At 31.4% G+C, this 20666-nt stretch overlaps 1 protein-coding gene across 4 annotated transcripts in view; it reads right to left on the bottom strand.

Annotated features, from left to right (window-relative positions):
* LOC140439710 (F-box/WD repeat-containing protein 4-like) overlaps nucleotides 1–20666 on the bottom strand; it is a 232617-nt gene that overhangs the window by 54638 nt on the left and 157313 nt on the right. For 2 of the 4 annotated variants that reach the window (XM_072529804.1, XM_072529807.1), the window contains one exon: nucleotides 18100–18416. In XM_072529804.1, coding sequence (XP_072385905.1) covers nucleotides 18249–18416 — 168 coding nt within the window. In that variant the 3' untranslated portion in view covers nucleotides 18100–18248. Of the gene's footprint in view, nucleotides 1–13426; nucleotides 13564–18001; nucleotides 18417–20666 lie in introns of those variants that run through there. The other 2 variants (XM_072529806.1, XM_072529805.1) reach the window with 2 other exon arrangements.

Here is a 20666-nt window from a genome sequence, read left to right as displayed (position 1 = left end):
CTCAGAAGGAGGCATATTATGTGGGCAAAAGAAAAAATGAAGGTAAAAGTAGCTGCTCAAACGCTCAGTAAAAGTGTAGCAGATGCTCTTTTGTATTTGTCAAAGGACCTTTGTATACCTGAATTTAAAGCAGCAGGAGAGACGGCTTCTTTTATTCAAAAATTGAATGATGTTTGTGATATATTCAATTCTAAGAATAGATTTGCAAAATATTTTTATAAAAAACCTTTATCTTTGCAAACTAGGGAGCCATTTTTTAAATATTTGGATGAATTTGAAAGCTATATTCTTGGTATTTCTTGTGGAGGTATTTCAATTTTGCAGTCTAGAAAAATATTCACTATATTTTTTCAACGTATCACTCACTGGATAAGAGAAGGACATACTCAATACCCTGAACAGGTTAATGTTTGGGGAAGAATGTTTTAAACTTTTTCGGCTTGTGTATTATTTTAGTTTAAATAAAATATTATATAAAGTACTTCGCGATTTTATTTACTCCATCGCTATTCTTTTGTGTAAATCAATTTTTATAAATATATTTCTATACACTGAAAATTAAAACTATTCATCGTTCGTTGTTTCTCACTTATTCGAAATATTTTATATGTTTACAATACTAAAAATAAAAGCAATCAAACCAATAGTCATTATTTATACAAATGAAAAAAGTGTTTCAAATACCTTTCAATTATTGGAAGGTACGCCGCTGACTGAACGGGAAATGTCACAGTCTATCACCTCGTCTCTTTTCCCGCGCCTATAAACTTTTCGACTTCAAATTTAGGTGAACAGAGTGCAGGGCATGCCCAGTCCATCTTTATTTATACGTCCATGCATATAACACACAATATATTAACTTAAAAACCAATACGCTATAATTTGAATTTAAATAGACTGACAAGTTTGGACCTGTAAAATGAGAATCCGCCTGGCTTAAAGCAATAAATTATATTTAATAGCCTCTTGACGAATGAGAGGGCGAATATCAACACGTGCGTTTGTTTACAGTTGGGAATTTGCTGAACGAATGTACTTTCACTTCTAGGTTTTATTTCCCTAGACGGATCCTGATTTTTGCTTCTTCAATCTCTTTCGGGAACGCCGGTCAGGACTTTGTGACGCCTGGATATATTATTGAACTCGATCAGTCCAGTCTGCTTCTCCCACTTCTTAGTGCAATTGTTAGCACAGTTCACACACAGGGTCTTTCCGCTAAACGTTGTTTTATCAAACTATGGTTAATCCTGCCTTCTGATAGGAGCTTCGTCAACTGCTTGTTTCAGTTTGTTGTTCAGGTCCGCTTCAAAATGATCTAGTTGAGTATCATAATGGCGTCTGTTTACTACCGCCATCTTGAATGCATTTGTTGTATTACAGTATGACCTAATCTGCTCGTTAGTGGTTCTAGATTTTTAGCGTCTCTTGTTGTGGGTGTTCATGATATTCACTCCAGGTCTCTTTTTACCCTCCTTGAATACTTTTGACGTCGCTATTGATATTCTCTCGACGTCTCTTTATACCCTCGGATTTTACCAGATCCACCCCTCTGGTTTTGTGCGATTTGTCTCTAGACCACATCTCAGCACCAATTTTTCCTGTTTGCAATTGGCTCAGACTGTTCCTCTTGGGGCAACACCTGGCTCAATATTTAGGACAAAGAGAGTCCGCGCTCGGAATCGCCCCTCTGTTGTTCCCATTAAGCTTTTATTTCTAGACTTCTTGGTCATCTCCTTTTTCTTCCATAAATTTTTATTATAAGTTGGTACGAAATGCTATCTGGCTCGGCATTGCATCATTAATGTGCTATCTAATTCACAAGTATTTAGTATATAGTCATTCTATTAGAAATGACAACATTGCAATGACGGCTAAGGTAGGTCAATCTACTGTAGATTCATAGAATATTTTGATTGATTATATATTTACGTATCCTTCTAATGCATGTGTGTCTGGATACATACTTATCACATATAGATAAATGCTGACGTGCCCGCGCAAGCATCTTGTTTTAGAGATTTTGCCTTAAAATGGTTTAGGAAATAAACAACTAAGTAGGCCAATAACAAATATATTTATTTATGTATTTACGAGAAATTCCCATTTTCAAACAATCCAATAAGTGAAGAATAATAACAATAAATTATTATAAAGAATGCAAACAAAAGCAGTAAAGAAAAAATATATCAAATGAATATATAAATATATAATATATATTATACTATAATATATCATTTAAGATTTTATTTATTAATATGGTTTAATTTTACTTTATTCCAAAAGATTTAAATATACACATAAAATATTAATATAAGGTCATGAAAATTGTCTTGTGAATATATTTATATTAATTCGATGGAGGTGTCTTTTACGTGGCAATTTTGCCTGATTTTTAATTATTTGAAGGAGATATAAATGAGGCATGATTTAGTGTTAACAGTTGTACCCTCCTAGACGGTTCGTTTAGTATGGCAAATTTAAATTAATCTTAGTACTTTAATGACTCACAATAAACCTAGACAACGTTAAAAATAATATTTGTACCCTTGCAATTCAAATAAGGCGTCAAAGAGCCCTACCTATATATATATATATATATATATATATATATATATATATATATATATATATATATATATATATATATATATATATATAACAGTCCAGTTTATTAGGGATGCAGTCAGAAGTTTGACCGGGATGTTAAAGAAACACTTTTGACTTTTTGTCTAGCTTTCGGAATTGTTTTATTCCTTTTTCAAGACACTGTAATATAGATAAAAAGAATATGTAATATTTACAAAATATCACAATTCGTCAGTGCAACTTACTAGTCGTTGAGATTATTTATAAAAAGCTTTGACACTCAACATTATTAACACAAATATAAAATATAAAATAATGGACAAAATACATTCTAAAATGTAGATAAGAATAGTAAAACTTGTAACGTTTAAAACGTTACATTTTTGTTCTTATTAATTTCAAAGTACTTTCCACTATTTTCTGCGCATACTATTTGATTTTTATTGATAATAAGTTCTTTTTCCTTTGTTTGTATTCCTATATTTTATTTCAATATTTTCCTATTACAAATAAATCCGCTGATTAATTTCTTAAGTCCCCTCGTAGTCCTACCTTCGCTTACTTTATCGTACAAGAAACAGAAACCCCACTCCTAAATAATTTACTTCTATCAATCCGACCCGATTTAATTTCTTTTTAAAATAAACCAGCAAACGAGAAGGTATTATTAAAAATATAAGTCCTCGTGGTCAGAAACTTCCAACGGTCTGGGTAAGTTAATACTTTGCTCTTTTTACAACAACATATTTTCATACTTTATTCAAGAACACTTTTAGTTTTTCGTATAATTCTGTGTACGCAAGTACTTAAAAACTGCTTACGATTTTTATTTTCTTTTTACCTTTGCTGTAATAATAATAATTCAATATAAATCGTATTTATCGCACAACTTTGTCTTTTTCATTTTTCATTTAATAATTTATCTATTAATTACAATTATTAATTTGTGAGTTTTGGCAACATCAGAGAATTCTGGATCGGTATACAGGTCTCGGAGAGAAGAGCTTTCTGCTTGCCAGAATTCTTCTGTTGTTGGACAAAACTCGTGCCATGACGAGTTTTATAGCGGCTTTTGTTTTTCTAGCCACCTTGGTTTTTATTCAAGAGAATCCATCTTGTTTTTTATTCAAGAGAATCCACCTTGAAGAATACGAAAATGAAATTTTTTTTTTGGAATAAGAAATCCATCTCGATTTTGAAAGTCCGCATGGCTTTGGATTGGAGAGGGATCCACATGGTTTCGGCTTAGCGGCATGGTTTTTGCAGACATTGTATGGTCCGAGTTGAGAAGGAAACAGCAGGAGGATTTCTCATAGAGTAGAGCTAAGTTTCTTTATTTCTTGAGATTTTGTATATAGATGCTTAATTCCCTGTTGTTAGAACCTCAATTTAATTGTTATTACATTTTGAATTATTAAAATATAAATAAATAAAGATATGTGTTAAAGAAATTATTTTATTAATAATTCCCGATTTCTCAAATTAAGTTAGTTTATGCCGAACATCACCCCTGAGGGGTTTCAATGTGCAATGGGTGAGCTAGCCGCTACACAATTGGCGCCCAACGTACGTAAACTATTTAATTTGTTGATTTTGGGTTTTATTAATGGATTTTTCTCACACTTTCTTTATTAAATTTGTTTCCGTAAAATCTATTTCAATTTTTTGCATTTTTTTTTCTATCAATAAGTAATTTAAATAAAAAAAGGAGAACTCATTTGAGTTATCAGCTTATCAGTTTTTGTGTATATGTGTATTTTGTGTAAAACAAGGTATTTGTTTGACCATTTATTTAAACGTTTACTTTAGATATTTGAAAAGCGAAGTTTTTTTTTCTAATTATATACATATATATATATATATATATATATATATATATATATATATATATATATATTTATATATATATATATATATATATATATATAAATCTTATTTTGATATCTACATAAAATAAGAAACTTTTAATACTATACTCACAACGATCTAAATCTAGATGATAAGTTTATAGTAATGGTTAGTTTTCATAATACAAGGCGCGTTCTAAAAGTTTGCGTATAAGTTCAACACTATAATTTTATTTAAATAATTTTTTTTGAAACAAGCGTTATGTAATATGCTTTATGCGTCAACTAAGGCAATCTTTTAGGTGGTTTCCTCTCTTCTTAAATGTTGTTGCAAATTTAATTCACATACATTTCTAGTTCCAATTTAAGGATTTATTTTATATTTTGCTATAATTGTTAGACCTTCTTATATATTATACATTACATTGCAATATTTTCGATCTATTCCAATTTTTGGGTGAGTTAACCTGCTTGCACTACATGCCTAGTAGTTAAACCATATTTTTTTTTGAATACTTTTTGCTATTATCTTGTATTCCTATATGCATCTACGTCTAGTCCGTTTTTTTACGAGTATTTTTGCCCTTTGTATTTAATAATTATTTATCAATATGTCTCTTCCGTTTAATCCAAATCATTTAAAGTCGGATGAACTGGCTTATGAAATTCAGACAAGAGATGTTGATGTGCCAAATACAGTTGAAGAAAAAAGGAAAGTTCTTCGTGGACTTTTAACACAGGAAGTTTTTAATCGTAGCTTTTCATCTGCCTCCAATGACTTGTCATTCGAAGAAGATTTCAGAGGTGCAACAACAACTTTAAAGGAATTGACTACACTTATAAACAATTTCACTGGCACAAAGAACTCATCACCATATAAACAGTTAACGGATAGATTGACACATTTGTCTGGTAGGATTTCCAAATTGAATGCTACTAAGGATGAGGAAATTAAAATTAAGCGAGAAATTAGGAACAACCTCGTCAACTTAGAAGGAGTTTTGGCTGAGAAAACTCAAGTGGACTTACAAGAGGACGCTAATGATGAAATGCTTCCCCAAAACGCTTCTACGCCTATTGCATCAAGATCCTTTGGTACTGTTGTTAAATCCGTCCCGATTTACAAATGGGGAATTAAAAAGTTTTCCGGTCGAGAACAAATTATTCCGTTTTTAGAGCAAATTGAAGCATTAAAAGCCTCAAGAGGATGTACGGACCAGGAGTTATTTCTATCTGCTGGAGACCTTTTTGAAGGCTCTGCGTTTGGTTGGTGGCACAATCATTTTCTTAAGAGATCTTTTCACGATTGGTCAGAACTTGTTACAGCTCTTAAAAATACCTATTTGCCTGAAGATTATGAAAGTAATTTATGGGATCAAATACGTTCTACCAAGCAAAGTTTTAGGGAACCCGTTACTACTTTTATTTCAAATTTTGAAGCGCTTTTCCACAGGCTTCCAAATAAAGTACAAGAATGTGAAATGGTTTCGGAAATCAAAAGAGGCCTTCTTCCAAACTACAGTAAAGCCTTAGCCTTGCACGAAGTAAGCACAATTGCAGATTTAACAAAATTTTGTAGAAAAATAGAGTCAGCTTTATCTATGTCTACTATAAGGACTCAAAATCCTACGTTTCATGAAAGATTTCAGGAGACAAATTCTTTACAAGTGATTTGCTGGAATTGTGGTATTAAAGGACATACATTCCCGGAGTGTAGATCTGAACGTACCGTGTTTTGCCATGGTTGCGGTAGTAAAAATGTCTATAAGAAGAATTGTAGTTGCTCTTCAAAAAACGAGCAATCTGGTGTCAACATCAACCCACCAGCCCCGTCTACGTCGAACACAGAAAAGCCGACAACAAAAGACAAGCACATTCCAGGAAAATCTCTACAAAAAAGGTCACGACAATAGACCGACGACAAATTAATTTGCATAATAGTGATTCCCATTCGTCTTCTAATACAGTATTGCATAACAATGATAATAAAATTGTCTCTTTTTCTAAATTTAATTCAAACAGTAATATAGACAAAAACGTATCTAATTTATTACCTACTTATTCTTCAAAAGTTGACGATTCTGATGATGAGTCTATCATTTCTCTGAGTAATAATTTGACTTCAGATAGTAATTTAACTTTAGTTCCTATTTTGCCTTCTGAGAAACTAACTACTAATCCATTGTTGGACAAGCACGGTTCTGATAATCGTCCATATATATCTATTTCAATAGATGGTGAGGTTATTTCTGCACTTTTGGATTCAGGTAGCAACGTTTCTATCCTGGGTTCATCATCATTGTATTTATTAAAAAAGTGTAAGCTAACTTTAAATTATGATGTTTCTACTTGCTTAACAACAGCTGATGGTAGTCTTCAAAATACTATCGGTTCTGTTGATTTACCCGTATCTTTGCAGAATATCACACATATATTGAAATTTTTAGTAGTACCTTCTATTTCTCAAAAAATAATTTTAGGTATGAACTTTGTAAGAATTTTTAAACTTAACTTAGATTTTTCCAATTTTACCTTTAATTCTGTCAATTCAATGGAGTTTTCAACATGTGTTGTTAACACTATTAGTGACAAACACAGCCTAACACCTTCTCAATCAGTTCAACTCGATTCCGTGATGAAATTATTTAAAGAAATAGATCCAGTAGATTCTATTGGTAGAACTCATCTTTACACTCATCACATTGATACAGCAGGCAATAAACCAGTTAAACAGAGGCAGTACCCTTTGTCTCCTGCCATGCAAAAAATTTTAAATGAAGGAGTTGATAAGATGCTACGTTTAAAGGTGATCCAACCCTTAACTACTCTCACTCCTTGGCTTAGCCCACTGTGGCTTGTTAAAAAAAAAGACGGTACATACCGCACATGTTTTGATGGTCGTAAATTAAACTCTGTTACGATACCAGATAGTTACCCTATGCCACTTGTTGATACTGTAATTTCTAAGGTTGGAGATGCAAAGTATATTTCATCTATTGATCTCCGTCATGCATTTTATCAGATACCTCTAGATGAAGAATCTAGATTAAAGACTGCGTTTTCAATTCCTAACAGAGGAGTTTTTTGTTTTAATGTCTTACCGTTCGGGTTAAATAATAGTGCACAAGCTATGAGTCGCTTGATGGACTATGTCATTGGACCAAAACTTGATCCATATGCATTTTATTATATTGATGACATTATAGTTGTTACCCCAGATTTCGACACCCATATAAGAGTACTCAAAGACCTGTTCAGACAATTAAAATCCGCTAATCTTACTGTTAATTTTGATAAATGTGAATTCTGTAGACCCTCATTGAAGTTTCTTGGTTTTATAGTTGATAAAGAAGGTTTACGAACCGACCCAGATAAGGTACAGTCAATTCTTGACTATCCTGTGCCGCAAAATACGACACAGATACGTCGTTTAATTGGGTTGATAGGATATTATCGTCGTTTCCTCCGTAATTTCAGTACTGTTAGTAGCCCCATCTCCGATTTGTTGAAAGGAAAGAAAAAAGGACAATCTATTACTTGGACCAAAGAGGCAGACGAAGCGTTCATCAAAATAAAAGAACTTTTGACTAGTGCTCCTGTACTAGCCAGTCCAGACTTTTCTAAAAAATTCTACTTAGCTTGCGATGCTTCCGATCATGGAGTAGGTAGTGTTCTTTTTCAAAAAGACGATGGTTTCGAACATCCCGTCGCTTACTTCAGCAAAACGCTAAATAAATGTCAGCGTAAGTACAGTACCACTGAGAAAGAGATGCTTTCAATCTTACTATCCATTGAAAAATTTCGAGGATACATTGAGGGTACTGAGTTCTGTGTTATAACAGATCATGCTTCCTTACAATGGTTAACTACGATGAAAAATCCATCACCTAGGTTAGCTAGATGGATAATGAAATTATCTTGTCATAAATTTTCGATTATACACCGCAGTGGTTCATTAAATGTAGTGGCAGATTCACTATCTAGAATTCCCAATAACATACGGGAAGTTTGTGTCTTAAACTTGTCTAATTTAAAGCCAGATGTTTTTTATAAGTCATTAATTAAAAAGTGTTCAGAAAATCCAGAATTGTATCCTTCTTTTCGAGTACAGGACAATGTTCTTTATAAGCACGTTTTCCCGAAAACTAAATTTGGTAAATCTTCCACCGAATGGAAGGTTTTTGTTCCTGCACCGAATAGACAAGAAGTCCTTAAGATGTACCATGATGAACCTACAGCTGGTCACTTCGGGGTGTCTAAAACACTAGGGAGAATATCTGAAATTTACTATTGGCCAAGAATGAGATCTTCGGTGGTGAAATATATCTCCAAGTGCAAAATTTGTGCATCCTGCAAGTCATCAAATCTACCTCCAGCTGGTAAAATGGGCAATTATAGAGATATTAATTATCCATTTCAGTTTCTTTCCGCTGATTTATTAGGTCCCTACCCTCGGTCTAAAAACGGGAACCGTTATCTTTTAGTCGTCACAGATTGGTTTACAAAATTTGTGTTTGTTCATACCATGTCAAGTGCAACATCTAAGGGAATTGTTAGGTTTATAGAAAACCAAATTTTTTTGTTATTTGGAGTGCCTCAGATATTTGCATGCGACAATGGCTCACAATTTATTTCTAAGGAATTTAAAGATCTTATGTCCAGGTATGGAGTGAAAAAAATTTGGTATAACGCAAGGTATTTTCCACAGATTAATCCAACAGAAAGGGTAAATAAAACCATAACTACAGCCATTCGTTCTTATATACACGACAATCACAAAGATTGGGATAAGGAAATTTATAAAATTGCACAGGCAATTCGACTTGCCAAACACGAAGTCACGAAATTTTCTCCGTCATTCTTAACCTTTGCTAGGAACATTTCTACAAACGGTTCTTTCTTCGGAAAAATAGAAGACAGAGCAGATAATGACATTAACATTAACTGTCATTTGTTTTCTCCCAAACCTCCTGAGGAGCTATCACCTTTGTTTTCTGAAGTGCAAAAGAGGTTGCGTCACTCGCATGCAATTAACTCTAAGCGTTACAACTTGCGTAAACGCACACTACATTTCAATGTAGGGGATAAGGTCTGGAAGAGAAATTTTGTACTTTCCAAGGCTGTCGACAACTTTTCAGCTAAACTAGCACCTAAATTTATACCCTGTGTTGTCCATAAGGTAATTTCACCCTTAGTTTATTCCTTGAAAGATCTGGATGACAACATCCTAGGAGATTTCCATATTAGAGACATCAAGTTAGATGTTACTGACCTTTCTGAAGATGAGTCCTCAAAATAATCATTGTTTTGTTGCTTTACTTTGTCTATGATCTTTTGTACACTACATTATAGTGGATTATCTTTTGTTAGAAGAAAAAAAAATTAAAATCAATTTATTACACCTTTTTATCTATCTGTTATCCTTGCCTTGTTGCCTAGTGTTTGTAAGGGATTACACGTGGTGTCATTTTGGTAATGTAAGAGATGTTCATTTTTGTGGTTGATTATTCTTTATTTTATTCTCTAGGATGATATTGATTTATAATACATTCTGGATATTCTATTTTTTGTTGATTTTGTTGATTGTTTATTAACCAGTAGTTATTCTATAACTATCTCGGTTGAGTTGCTTTTCCTATAGTATAGGTTAAGTTAACTTATTTTAGTGTCAAGACACTTTCCCTCTTCTGAAACTAAAGTAATTTTATGCATTACTCTTCATGAGACTCTAGTGTAAATTTATGGCGTTTTGGAGTAATTTTTGCTAGCTTTTAATAAAACTATGCACCCTTTGGTCGTATTTTTTCCGCATGGTTCATGCATTATGCAGTTTTCTAATTTGTGCGTAATCATCGTTTCCATTTTAACAGAAAAACTATGGCAGTTTATCTTCTATTTATATTTGTGTTTGTTCTATCTATTTCAACCACATACACTAGTTTTTGTATATTTTTATCAAAAATATACTGGCGTCCAAAACAATTTTCTTGGTATAATTGAGCATCGTATTCTTTATTTCCACTCGTTTTAGATCTCAATAACAGAGTGTTTTCGTAGTATATTTAGGAAGACATAATATCGAGAAATTAAATTTTGTTTCTTTTTCTTCTTCAAATCTATATAGGATCTTAGATTATGGTATTATTTCATGTTTAAACGATTATATTTATTCATTTATTTTGTTTTCAATGATTATTAGTAGCGTAACATATTGAGACTCATACTTTTGTAAATATTTACCTTAACTTAATTAATCTATACTGGAATAATTTTATTTAGTAATTTTTATTTAACTAATGCAATTTTATGTATTAGACCAGTATAGTTAGCAAATTTTATTAATACTGATTAAGTTTTTCCTGGGATACGTTTAGTTACCTACCCCAACTTATTATTAATTTGACGGTGTATAATAATTTACACTTAAAATAGAACTTGTTATTTTTGTTTTAAGAATTATTAGTTCATTTTTTTTCACTAAACTTTATTAAGAGTTATAGTTTTAGAATAGTTTTTTTAGTGCGGTGACACTATAAATCACTATTTGTTTTTTGTTGACAATAATATTAATTTAATAAAAAAAAAATTAATAAAATTTCATGAGTATCTTTGAGATATTAGCTATTATTTGTTTCTTGTTATTTTTGTTACCTTTAACGGATTAACCGTGATATGCAAATATTGTTTTAATTTCAGCCATAAAATCTCGCTCTTCAATTTAAAAGTAAAAGACAGTTTTTTTCTTTTTTTTTTCTCTATATTGCAGAATTTAATTGTTACAGCAAATCTTGATTAATATAACTAAACACAGCACTTTTTGATTACATTATCACTATTATTTATAATATGTTCAGCAGTTTAAAAAAAAAGACAAAAAATATTGTTACTTAGTGTGTTCACATTTCGGATCTGTAAAACTTTTATAGAAATATGTTGTAGTTTCGATTTCTAATTTTTTGCACCTTTAATTCAAATTAAAAGTTGTATTCTGTTATTTCACGTTGTAGATAGATCGTTTCTAGATTTTTATTTTACAATGTGCATTGTATGATCCTTCGTATATTTTTTTTTTCTTGATCGTTTCTTATGAAGTAGAGTTTTGTATTCCTTATGATTCGAATATATTTATTTTATAGGAGTCACGTTCGGTATTTCCCACTTCTTTTTATTTTCTGTGTCACTTTTAAGCCTTCTTCTTTGGGTATTTGTACTATTGTCTCATTTTGCCTTCTGTTCTTGTTTTCTCTTAGTTCTGCTTTCTGATTAGTATTTCTCAAAAATTTTTCAGTCAGTCTTCAAAATTTTTTTTTCCTGGTGGGGGGAGTGTGTAACGTTTAAAACGTTACATTTTTGTTCTTATTAATTTCAAAGTACTTTCCACTATTTTCTGCGCATACTATTTGATTTTTATTGATAATAAGTTCTTTTTCCTTTGTTTGTATTCCTATATTTTATTTCAATATTTTCCTATTACAAATAAATCCGCTGATTAATTTCTTAAGTCCCCTCGTAGTCCTACCTTCGCTTACTTTATCGTACAAGAAACAGAAACCCCACTCCTAAATAATTTACTTCTATCAATCCGACCCGATTTAATTTCTTTTTAAAATAAACCAGCAAACGAGAAGGTATTATTAAAAATATAAGTCCTCGTGGTCAGAAACTTCCAACGGTCTGGGTAAGTTAATACTTTGCTCTTTTTACAACAACATATTTTCATACTTTATTCAAGAACACTTTTAGTTTTTCGTATAATTCTGTGTACGCAAGTACTTAAAAACTGCTTACGATTTTTATTTTCTTTTTACCTTTGCTGTAATAATAATAATTCAATATAAATCGTATTTATCGCACAACTTTGTCTTTTTCATTTTTCATTTAATAATTTATCTATTAATTACAATTATTAATTTGTGAGTTTTGGCAACATCAGAGAATTCTGGATCGGTATACAGGTCTCGGAGAGAAGAGCTTTCTGCTTGCCAGAATTCTTCTGTTGTTGGACAAAACTCGTGCCATGACGAGTTTTATAGCGGCTTTTGTTTTTCTAGCCACCTTGGTTTTTATTCAAGAGAATCCATCTTGTTTTTTATTCAAGAGAATCCACCTTGAAGAATACGAAAATGAAATTTTTTTTTTTGAATAAGAAATCCATCTCGATTTTGAAAGTCCGCATGGCTTTGGATTGGAGAGGGATCCACATGGTTTCGGCTTAGCGGCATGGTTTTTGCAGACATTGTATGGTCCGAGTTGAGAAGGAAACAGCAGGAGGATTTCTCATAGAGTAGAGCTAAGTTTCTTTATTTCTTGAGATTTTGTATATAGATGCTTAATTCCCTGTTGTTAGAACCTCAATTTAATTGTTATTACATTTTGAATTATTAAAATATAAATAAATAAAGATATGTGTTAAAGAAATTATTTTATTAATAATTCCCGATTTCTCAAATTAAGTTAGTTTATGCCGAACATCACCCCTGAGGGGTTTCAATGTGCAATGGGTGAGCTAGCCGCTACAAACTTAGTTTTGATGGTGTTTAACTCTGATACAAAAATAAGTCATAAACTAAGTTTTACTATCCTTACGTAAATTTTAGAATGTATTTTGTACATTATTTTATATTTGTGTTATTAATGTTGAGTGTCAAAGCTTTTTATAAATAATCTCAACGACTAGTAAGTTGCACTGACGAATTGTGATATTTTGTAAATATTACATATTCGTTTTACCTATTTTTTTTGACTGCAGCCCTAATAAACTATGTTGTTTGTTTATATCGAAAGTCACTATATATATATATATATATATATATATATATATATATATATATATATATATATATATATAGATATATAGATATATAGATATATATAGATATATATATATATATATATATATATATATATATATATATATATATATATACATATTTTAATTTACTATTTTTTCAAATTATCTAATATACATTGTGAATAACCTTCGTATGATAACGTACTCACCATTTTTTTTTAATGGAACCCCCATTTTTTTTCAATTTATAGATTTCCCTTACTGAGCTTATTCCAAAAATGTATGACACGTTGTTTCAAATTGGTACAGGGTGGCAAAAGTGCAAAAATTCCAATTTACCTACAAAATAATAAATGAAGGATAAACGTAATAAACACATTAAATGAAATTACATACTGTTATGCAACTACATTACTATTATGTAATTACTATAATACATTACCAAAAATAAACAAATGAAAATTTACAATAAATGTTCAAATTTTTCTCCATTGAACGTGAGACAATGACTGAAACGGCCACTGTAGCATAGCGGGTGTTACGTTCTGTATTTCTTGTCTAATTCGGTCTTGTAGTTGACGGATATAAACCCCATAAAAAGAATTCTAATTCCACCGTTGTAGAAAAGTTCTATTTAAAAAATCGCGCACAGTTACTGCGAAATGTGGCGGTGCACCATCTTGTTGAAACCAGATTCGGCGGTCTAAATTAGTGGGTATTTGAATATCAGGAAAAAGCTGGATCAGATCAGGGAGTAATGTATTTAGTAGGAAATCCAGATATATTGCTCTTTTTAAATTTTCATAAAAAATATGGATATGTTTCATAATACCAGCCCATACGTTCATTTTTTGTAGTTTTTCCGTATGGGACACTTACATCCAGTGTGGATTTTCATCAGACCAATTACGGGTGTTTTGCCGTTTAACATGAACGTTTTTAGCTAATTCATGGATAAGACATAGGTGCTTTAGAAGGATGGTATTTTACCGTTTTAAAAACGTTTAATACTGGAGACTTTCCAACGCCAAAATCCCTAGATGATTCTCGCACTGTACAATGTGGATTTTCTACTGCCGCCTAGATTGTGAAATAGGTTGACAATCTGGGTAATCGTGAAAAAGTCGACATACTTCTTGTTGAGTCCGCATCTTATCGCAAATACCAATTATAATTTCAATCCTATAACTTTCGGTAAAAGACATTTTGTAAAAAAAGTTGCAAATATTAAACTGCCCTAATAGTTTTCAAGTAACTGTACCTTCTGTAAAGCGTTAACAATACAAATTTGTAGTTTCTGACAGTTTTTTAAGGTCAAATGAAAAAAAAAATTAAAAAAATACTGTAAAACATTAAAAATATTTTTATGGTTCAGGGGATTGGATCACTAATAAAAGCTGCTAGAAAATATTTGTATCATTCAGGGGCTTCGATCACTATATAAAAGCTGTTAGATACAATGTTAGAAATATTGCAAATTGTTTTTAATGGTTAACTAACATAGTTGTATAACAATATGAAATTAAATTTAATGTGATTAATACATTTATTGTTCATTTATTATTTTGTAACTTGAAATTTTTGCATTTTTGCCACTGTGTACCAATTTGAAGAAACGTGTTATATATTTTTGGAATCAGTTCAGCAAGGGAAATCAGTAAATTGAAAAAAAAAATGTTGATGACGTCATCATACTAAGGGGGTTCACCCTGTATATTAAATTATAATTTGAAAAACTAGTAAATTAAAATCAAAAATCGACCTGTTTCGGGAATTTCTAATACTGTCGTTTATTTAGCTAATAATGAATTTATGTGTTACTCTATGGACGCACTGTATAACTGTTTGTATGGGAAAATAAAACTACTTTTACAATTTTATTGTAAAATTACAATTACAATTTAATCGTGTTTTCTCAAGATTAAGCGAAACGAAAAAAGTAAATATACGTCACTTTGAAGTTTGTTAAACTTCACTTTATGTTTAAATGAACTATTGTAGAGGTACATTAAAAACATTTTGTATAAGAGTATAACGTATCTGATTGCACGGGAAAATAAAGCCGTTTCTTCTACTATTTTTCTTTAAATTTCATCATATTTTCTCATATTAGACCTTCCTAGAATTTCAAATATTTCAAAACCAAAATTGGCCAAATTGATTTAGTCATTCTCGATTTATTATAAAAAAAGTTATAAAAACATAAAATGTTGTGTGTTAAACGTCATTTTTTGATATTTCCTAGCTACATGGATCAAATGAACTAAAACTGTAGAGATGAAGTCTTATAAAATATTTTGAATTTACAATTAAAAAAAAAATAATGGTCATTCATCGAGATAAAAAATATACTATCTCCTAAGTTTTAACAGCAAATATACTTTTACAAAATCTTTTGGAATCAATCCATTTAAAAAAATGGTGATGATGTCATCATACGAAGGTGTATTACCCTGTACATTAGATTATAATTTGAAAAAGTAGCTTTGTTTGCTCTGTTCACTTGATCTTATACTTCTGTTTCGAGCTTTCCGCATCTAAATGGTGTAATGTCTAGATGTTTAAACTCCATCATTTGTTCTATTATCGGACTCTCCAGCTAAAATTTACATCTTAGTACCTAAATTTGCTGTTATAACCATGCATCTTGTCTTTTAATAGGGAAATTAAGAAGTTCAATTTTCAGGTGGTTATATTAAATTGGTCCAGCATACGTTGTAAATCATCTTCACTTTGAAAGATTAGTATTGTTTGTCTGCATAGCAGATTATTTTAAATTGTTGTTCTCCCATTTGGCATCTTTTTTTAGTTCTTACTTTTTTTATTATTTCATCCATGATCAGTTTGAACAATAGTGGACTCAGGAAACCCCCCTGTCTCATCCCATTGCCAGCTTCAATTAGGTGTTAGTTCTTATTTTACTTTTATTGTGTTATTCCGGTAGATATTTTCGATCGATTTGATTATTCCTGGAGTATATCTCTTGAGTACAATAAGTGGATAACGTCCTTTAATTTGCCCCTTTAAAATGTCTTCGTAAGGTCCGACATTAGAATACAATAAACCGACATACATAAATACCGGTTTATTGTATTCTAATGATTTCTCTTGCACTTGACTAATTATAAATATAGGGTCGGTGCATGATATTCCCGACCAAAAACCTTGTTGTTCTTCTCCGAGTGTTATAATTTCAATAAGTTTATTTGTTATCACTTTGGGTGTTAATTTTAGTGTTGGTGTTTAATAAATTAATTCCTAAGTAATTTTTCAGATCCAATTTGTCTCCCCTTTGCGATTTTTGTCCGATTTCTTCTTCTTCTTCATTTGCCTTTTCCGTTCCGAACGTTGGCAATCAACATGGCTATTCTGACTTTGTTTACGGCAGATCTGAATAGTTCAGCAGATGACAATCCGAACCATTGCCGCAAGTTTTGGAGCCACGAGTGTCTTCTCCTCCCTGGACACCTTCTGCTGTCTATTTTCCCTTGAACGATCAGTTGTAGTACTCTATATTTATTATGTCTCATAACGTGACCCAAGTATTCCAACTTTCTTTTCTTTATACTTATTCCTACCTCTCTCTCTTTACCTATCCGGCGTAGTACCTCTTCGTTGGTCACGTGCTCAGTCCAGGATATACGTAATATACGTCGGTAAGCCCACATTTCGAAGGCCTCTACTGTTTTCATCAATGTCCGATTTCTACACTTTTGTATCGATTTTAGACTTTTTGTAGATTTTAATTTATATTTGTAAAGTTCAAATTTGTTTTTGTTTTATGAAATGTGTTTCCGGATGCGGAAATCAATGAATTATGTGATTTCTGACTGTAGTACCATGTAAAAATAACAAAATGCACAGGTATATTTATGAAAACTTATTATCTATTTAGAGATAACATTTTAGTGTTCATGTTTATTATTATGTCATCGAAAATCTCTAAGACATTGAGTCGGTTCCATAATTGTGTGCTGATACACTATGAATAATTAATACCTATTTTGTAAATCCTCATTAAGTTAATTTATGAAAGGACCAAGTATTTCACTGCGATATTATGCACTCTTAAGTTAAGGGTGCCTTACCACCAACCTTTTTAATGTTCAATATTCTCAAATGTACATTTAAACCACTTTCAACTTAAATTTTCTTAACCAGTGCTCTCTTTATTTGTGAATTTATCTGAATAACTGCACATATGTTGTCTATTTTTATCTTATTTGCACAGTACTTATTTAGTCAAAAACTAATTTACGATGTTCTTCAGGCATGCAATGTTCTTATGCATTCTGAGATTAAATACTGCAACTCGCCACTTACTTTTACTTCTATAAAACCATCTTAACGAATTTGCTTCAAACACTCAGTGTCATCAAAATCGAAAAGATACCAGTTTCGTTCAAAACGTATTTAACACCATAAGAGATAACACAAACGAAGAATAATTTATAAAGATCAATAATAAAGACATCGAAAAGTAAATAAACCAATCCTAGTCACAAATACATTCAAACTGAAACGCTTATTAAATTTTATTCCATGCTGTCTGGGGTATTATGATGCATTATTAACTTTAGAGTGATGTAGTTTTTACAACGCACTGAATAGATGAACTTTTGTTTTAAATAATTTTATGTTCATCATTTTTTCTTTATCGTGTTTGACATTCGTAGTTTTCCTAGCATAGACTTGTAGTATAGTACTTACTGCAGATGCTAAATATTTATTGCAACATATTCTAACAGAGTATGAAATTACTTAAACGGGTTAGAAATTATTATAAAGGTACATTTATTCAGGAATTGATAAAGGCCAATAAGAAAAGATTTTTATACAATGACAAATAATACGATATTTTTTCTAAATACTTACTACTTAAATATATGAGTGTCATTATTGTAAAAAAAATATACTTCTAAGAATCAGTCTTTGCCTTCATCAGAATCAGAATTTGCCTTCGTACAAATACTTCGTCTTCAACATCTTATTATTATGACGGTATTTAGACAAAAATACGTCGTTCATTTTAAGAAAAACGAATAGTCGTGCGAGGGTGCCCTGTGTGCTGAAAAGTCAAGAACATGCAAGTTCTGATCGGTTACTGCAAAAAGCGACTCTGCGTCGAACGACAGGCTATAAATTGGACTACTTTTGTTAAATTTCTTCTGTGACGAATCCATAAAGTACATCTAAAAACAGAAAATCTTGGTATTAGTAAAAATTAAGAGATCAACAATATTAACTTAATCCTAAAATCCTACTCTCACGCCCCCGAAGGAATTTTACTGCATAATTAACAGGGTGCATCGCGCAAAATCGATGTACGTCATGTAGCAGACGAGAGGGAGTGGATGGCAAATTCCTGGCGCCATAAAACTGGGACTGATCAGCTAAGGGAGTAAACAACAGTAAATTCTGGACTTCCAAGTTGGTGGGCTTGCTCCTTATCATTTATAAAAAATAAACTTGCAAATAAGCCTAGCAGTAAGCCTCGGATACATGACAGATCTAATAAACGACGAACTAACAAAAAAATATCTGAAATTAGGAACTTAAAACGTTGTGTAGATATCGACGAAAAATAAAGAAGTGGTAAAGGAAATCGAACGATATAAAATGAATATAGTCTGTCTGACAAAAACCAAAAAAAGGTATATAATACGTGGAGACCTTAGGTTCATATGCTCACATATGGTCAGGTGCAGAAAAATCGTAGAATCGTAAAAGAAGAAAAGGTGTATTAATATTTATAATATTGAATATGTCAGCTATAACGAAATTTTTTTTATAGCGAATACATCTACCTGGGACAGATAATGAAAATTAACAAAGAAAATCAAACTGCCGAAATTACCAGAAGAATAAGGTTAGCGTGGGCAGGATTTGGAAAACTGAGTCGGATCTTGAAAAGCACTAAAATAGAACAGTATTTGAAAACCAGAATTTACGATCAGTGCATCCTCCCTATACTCACGTATGGTTCACAGACGTGGACACTCACCAAGTCCAATATGCATAAAATAGTAAAAGCACAAAGAGCGATGGAAAGATCAATGCTCGGGGTGAGACTTATAGACAAAAAAAAACAAACAAATGGATTAGAAGCAAAACGAAAGTAAAAGACGCAGGAGAACATGCTGCCAAATTAAAATGGAGCTTCGCAGGACACAATGACCGACTGAAGGATAAGAGATGGAACCACGAAATACATCAGTGAAGGCCATGGTTAGGAAAGAGAAGCAGAGGAAGACCACAAATGAGATGGGCTGATGATATTAAGAAGATCGGAGGACACAACTGGAAGAAAGTGGCGCAAAATAGAAGACACTGGATTGATTTGGGGGAGGCTTATATCCAAAGTTGGATTACTTAAGGCTGAAGAAGAAACGAAAATTTTGTGTGGGCAAATTGGAATGCGAAATTTTAATAATGGCAAAAAGAATGAAATTTAAAAATTTGCCAGACGGCTAGATAAGAATCAAAACATAACTTATCGAAATTAGGTAGAAATAAACATGTTTTCTTCCCCCAAAATAAAGTAAACTAACTTCTTATACTTCTAAATAAAAGATCTTCTGCATAAAAAATTAAAACCATAACTTAACCATTAAAGCTCAAAATTGTACCAATTTAATGGAAAATTGCTAATATAATAATGTACGATAAACCTGGTAAACTACATCAAAAACATACCTCTTATCATCCTATTAGTCTCTTACCGGTAATTGCTAAACTATTTGAGAAGCTAATAGCGACAAGATAATAGCTGATAATAAACTTCTCCCGGTTCATCAGTTTGGTTTCAGAGAGAAGCATTTAACAATAGAACAAATACATATAATCATTGAAATACTGAATAAAACTTTTGAGGAAAAAAACACTGTTCTGCGCTCTTTCTTGACGTCAGTCAGACTTTTGATAAAGTCTGGCATGAAGGATTCCCCTTTAAAATAAAAATAAACGTTTCAGAGTCAATTTTTACTTTACTAAAATCATATTTAGAAGGAAGATACTACCGTGTTAAGTATGAATCAGAACTATCAAAAATCTATCCCATACGATCTGAAGTCCCTCAAGGTAGTGTTCTGGGTCCTATATTATATTTGATATTTACGCACGATATACCAACGAACGAAAATGTAATGACTACAACATTCGCATAGTCACAGATAACAATCCTGCAACAGCTACCTAATCTCTCTAAAGGCATGTTAGGGACTTTGAAAAGTAGACAAAAAAGTATATATATATATATATATATATATATATATATATATATATATATATATATATATATATATATATATATATATATATATTATATATATATATATACTATATATATATACTATATATATATATATATATATATATATATATATATATATATATATATATACTTTTTTGTCTACTTTTCAAAGTCCCTAACATGCCTTTAG

Source organism: Diabrotica undecimpunctata, chromosome 4, assembly GCF_040954645.1.
Source record: "Diabrotica undecimpunctata isolate CICGRU chromosome 4, icDiaUnde3, whole genome shotgun sequence".
Taxonomy (NCBI): domain Eukaryota; kingdom Metazoa; phylum Arthropoda; class Insecta; order Coleoptera; family Chrysomelidae; genus Diabrotica; species Diabrotica undecimpunctata.
This window is presented reverse-complemented; position numbering and strand designations above follow the sequence as displayed.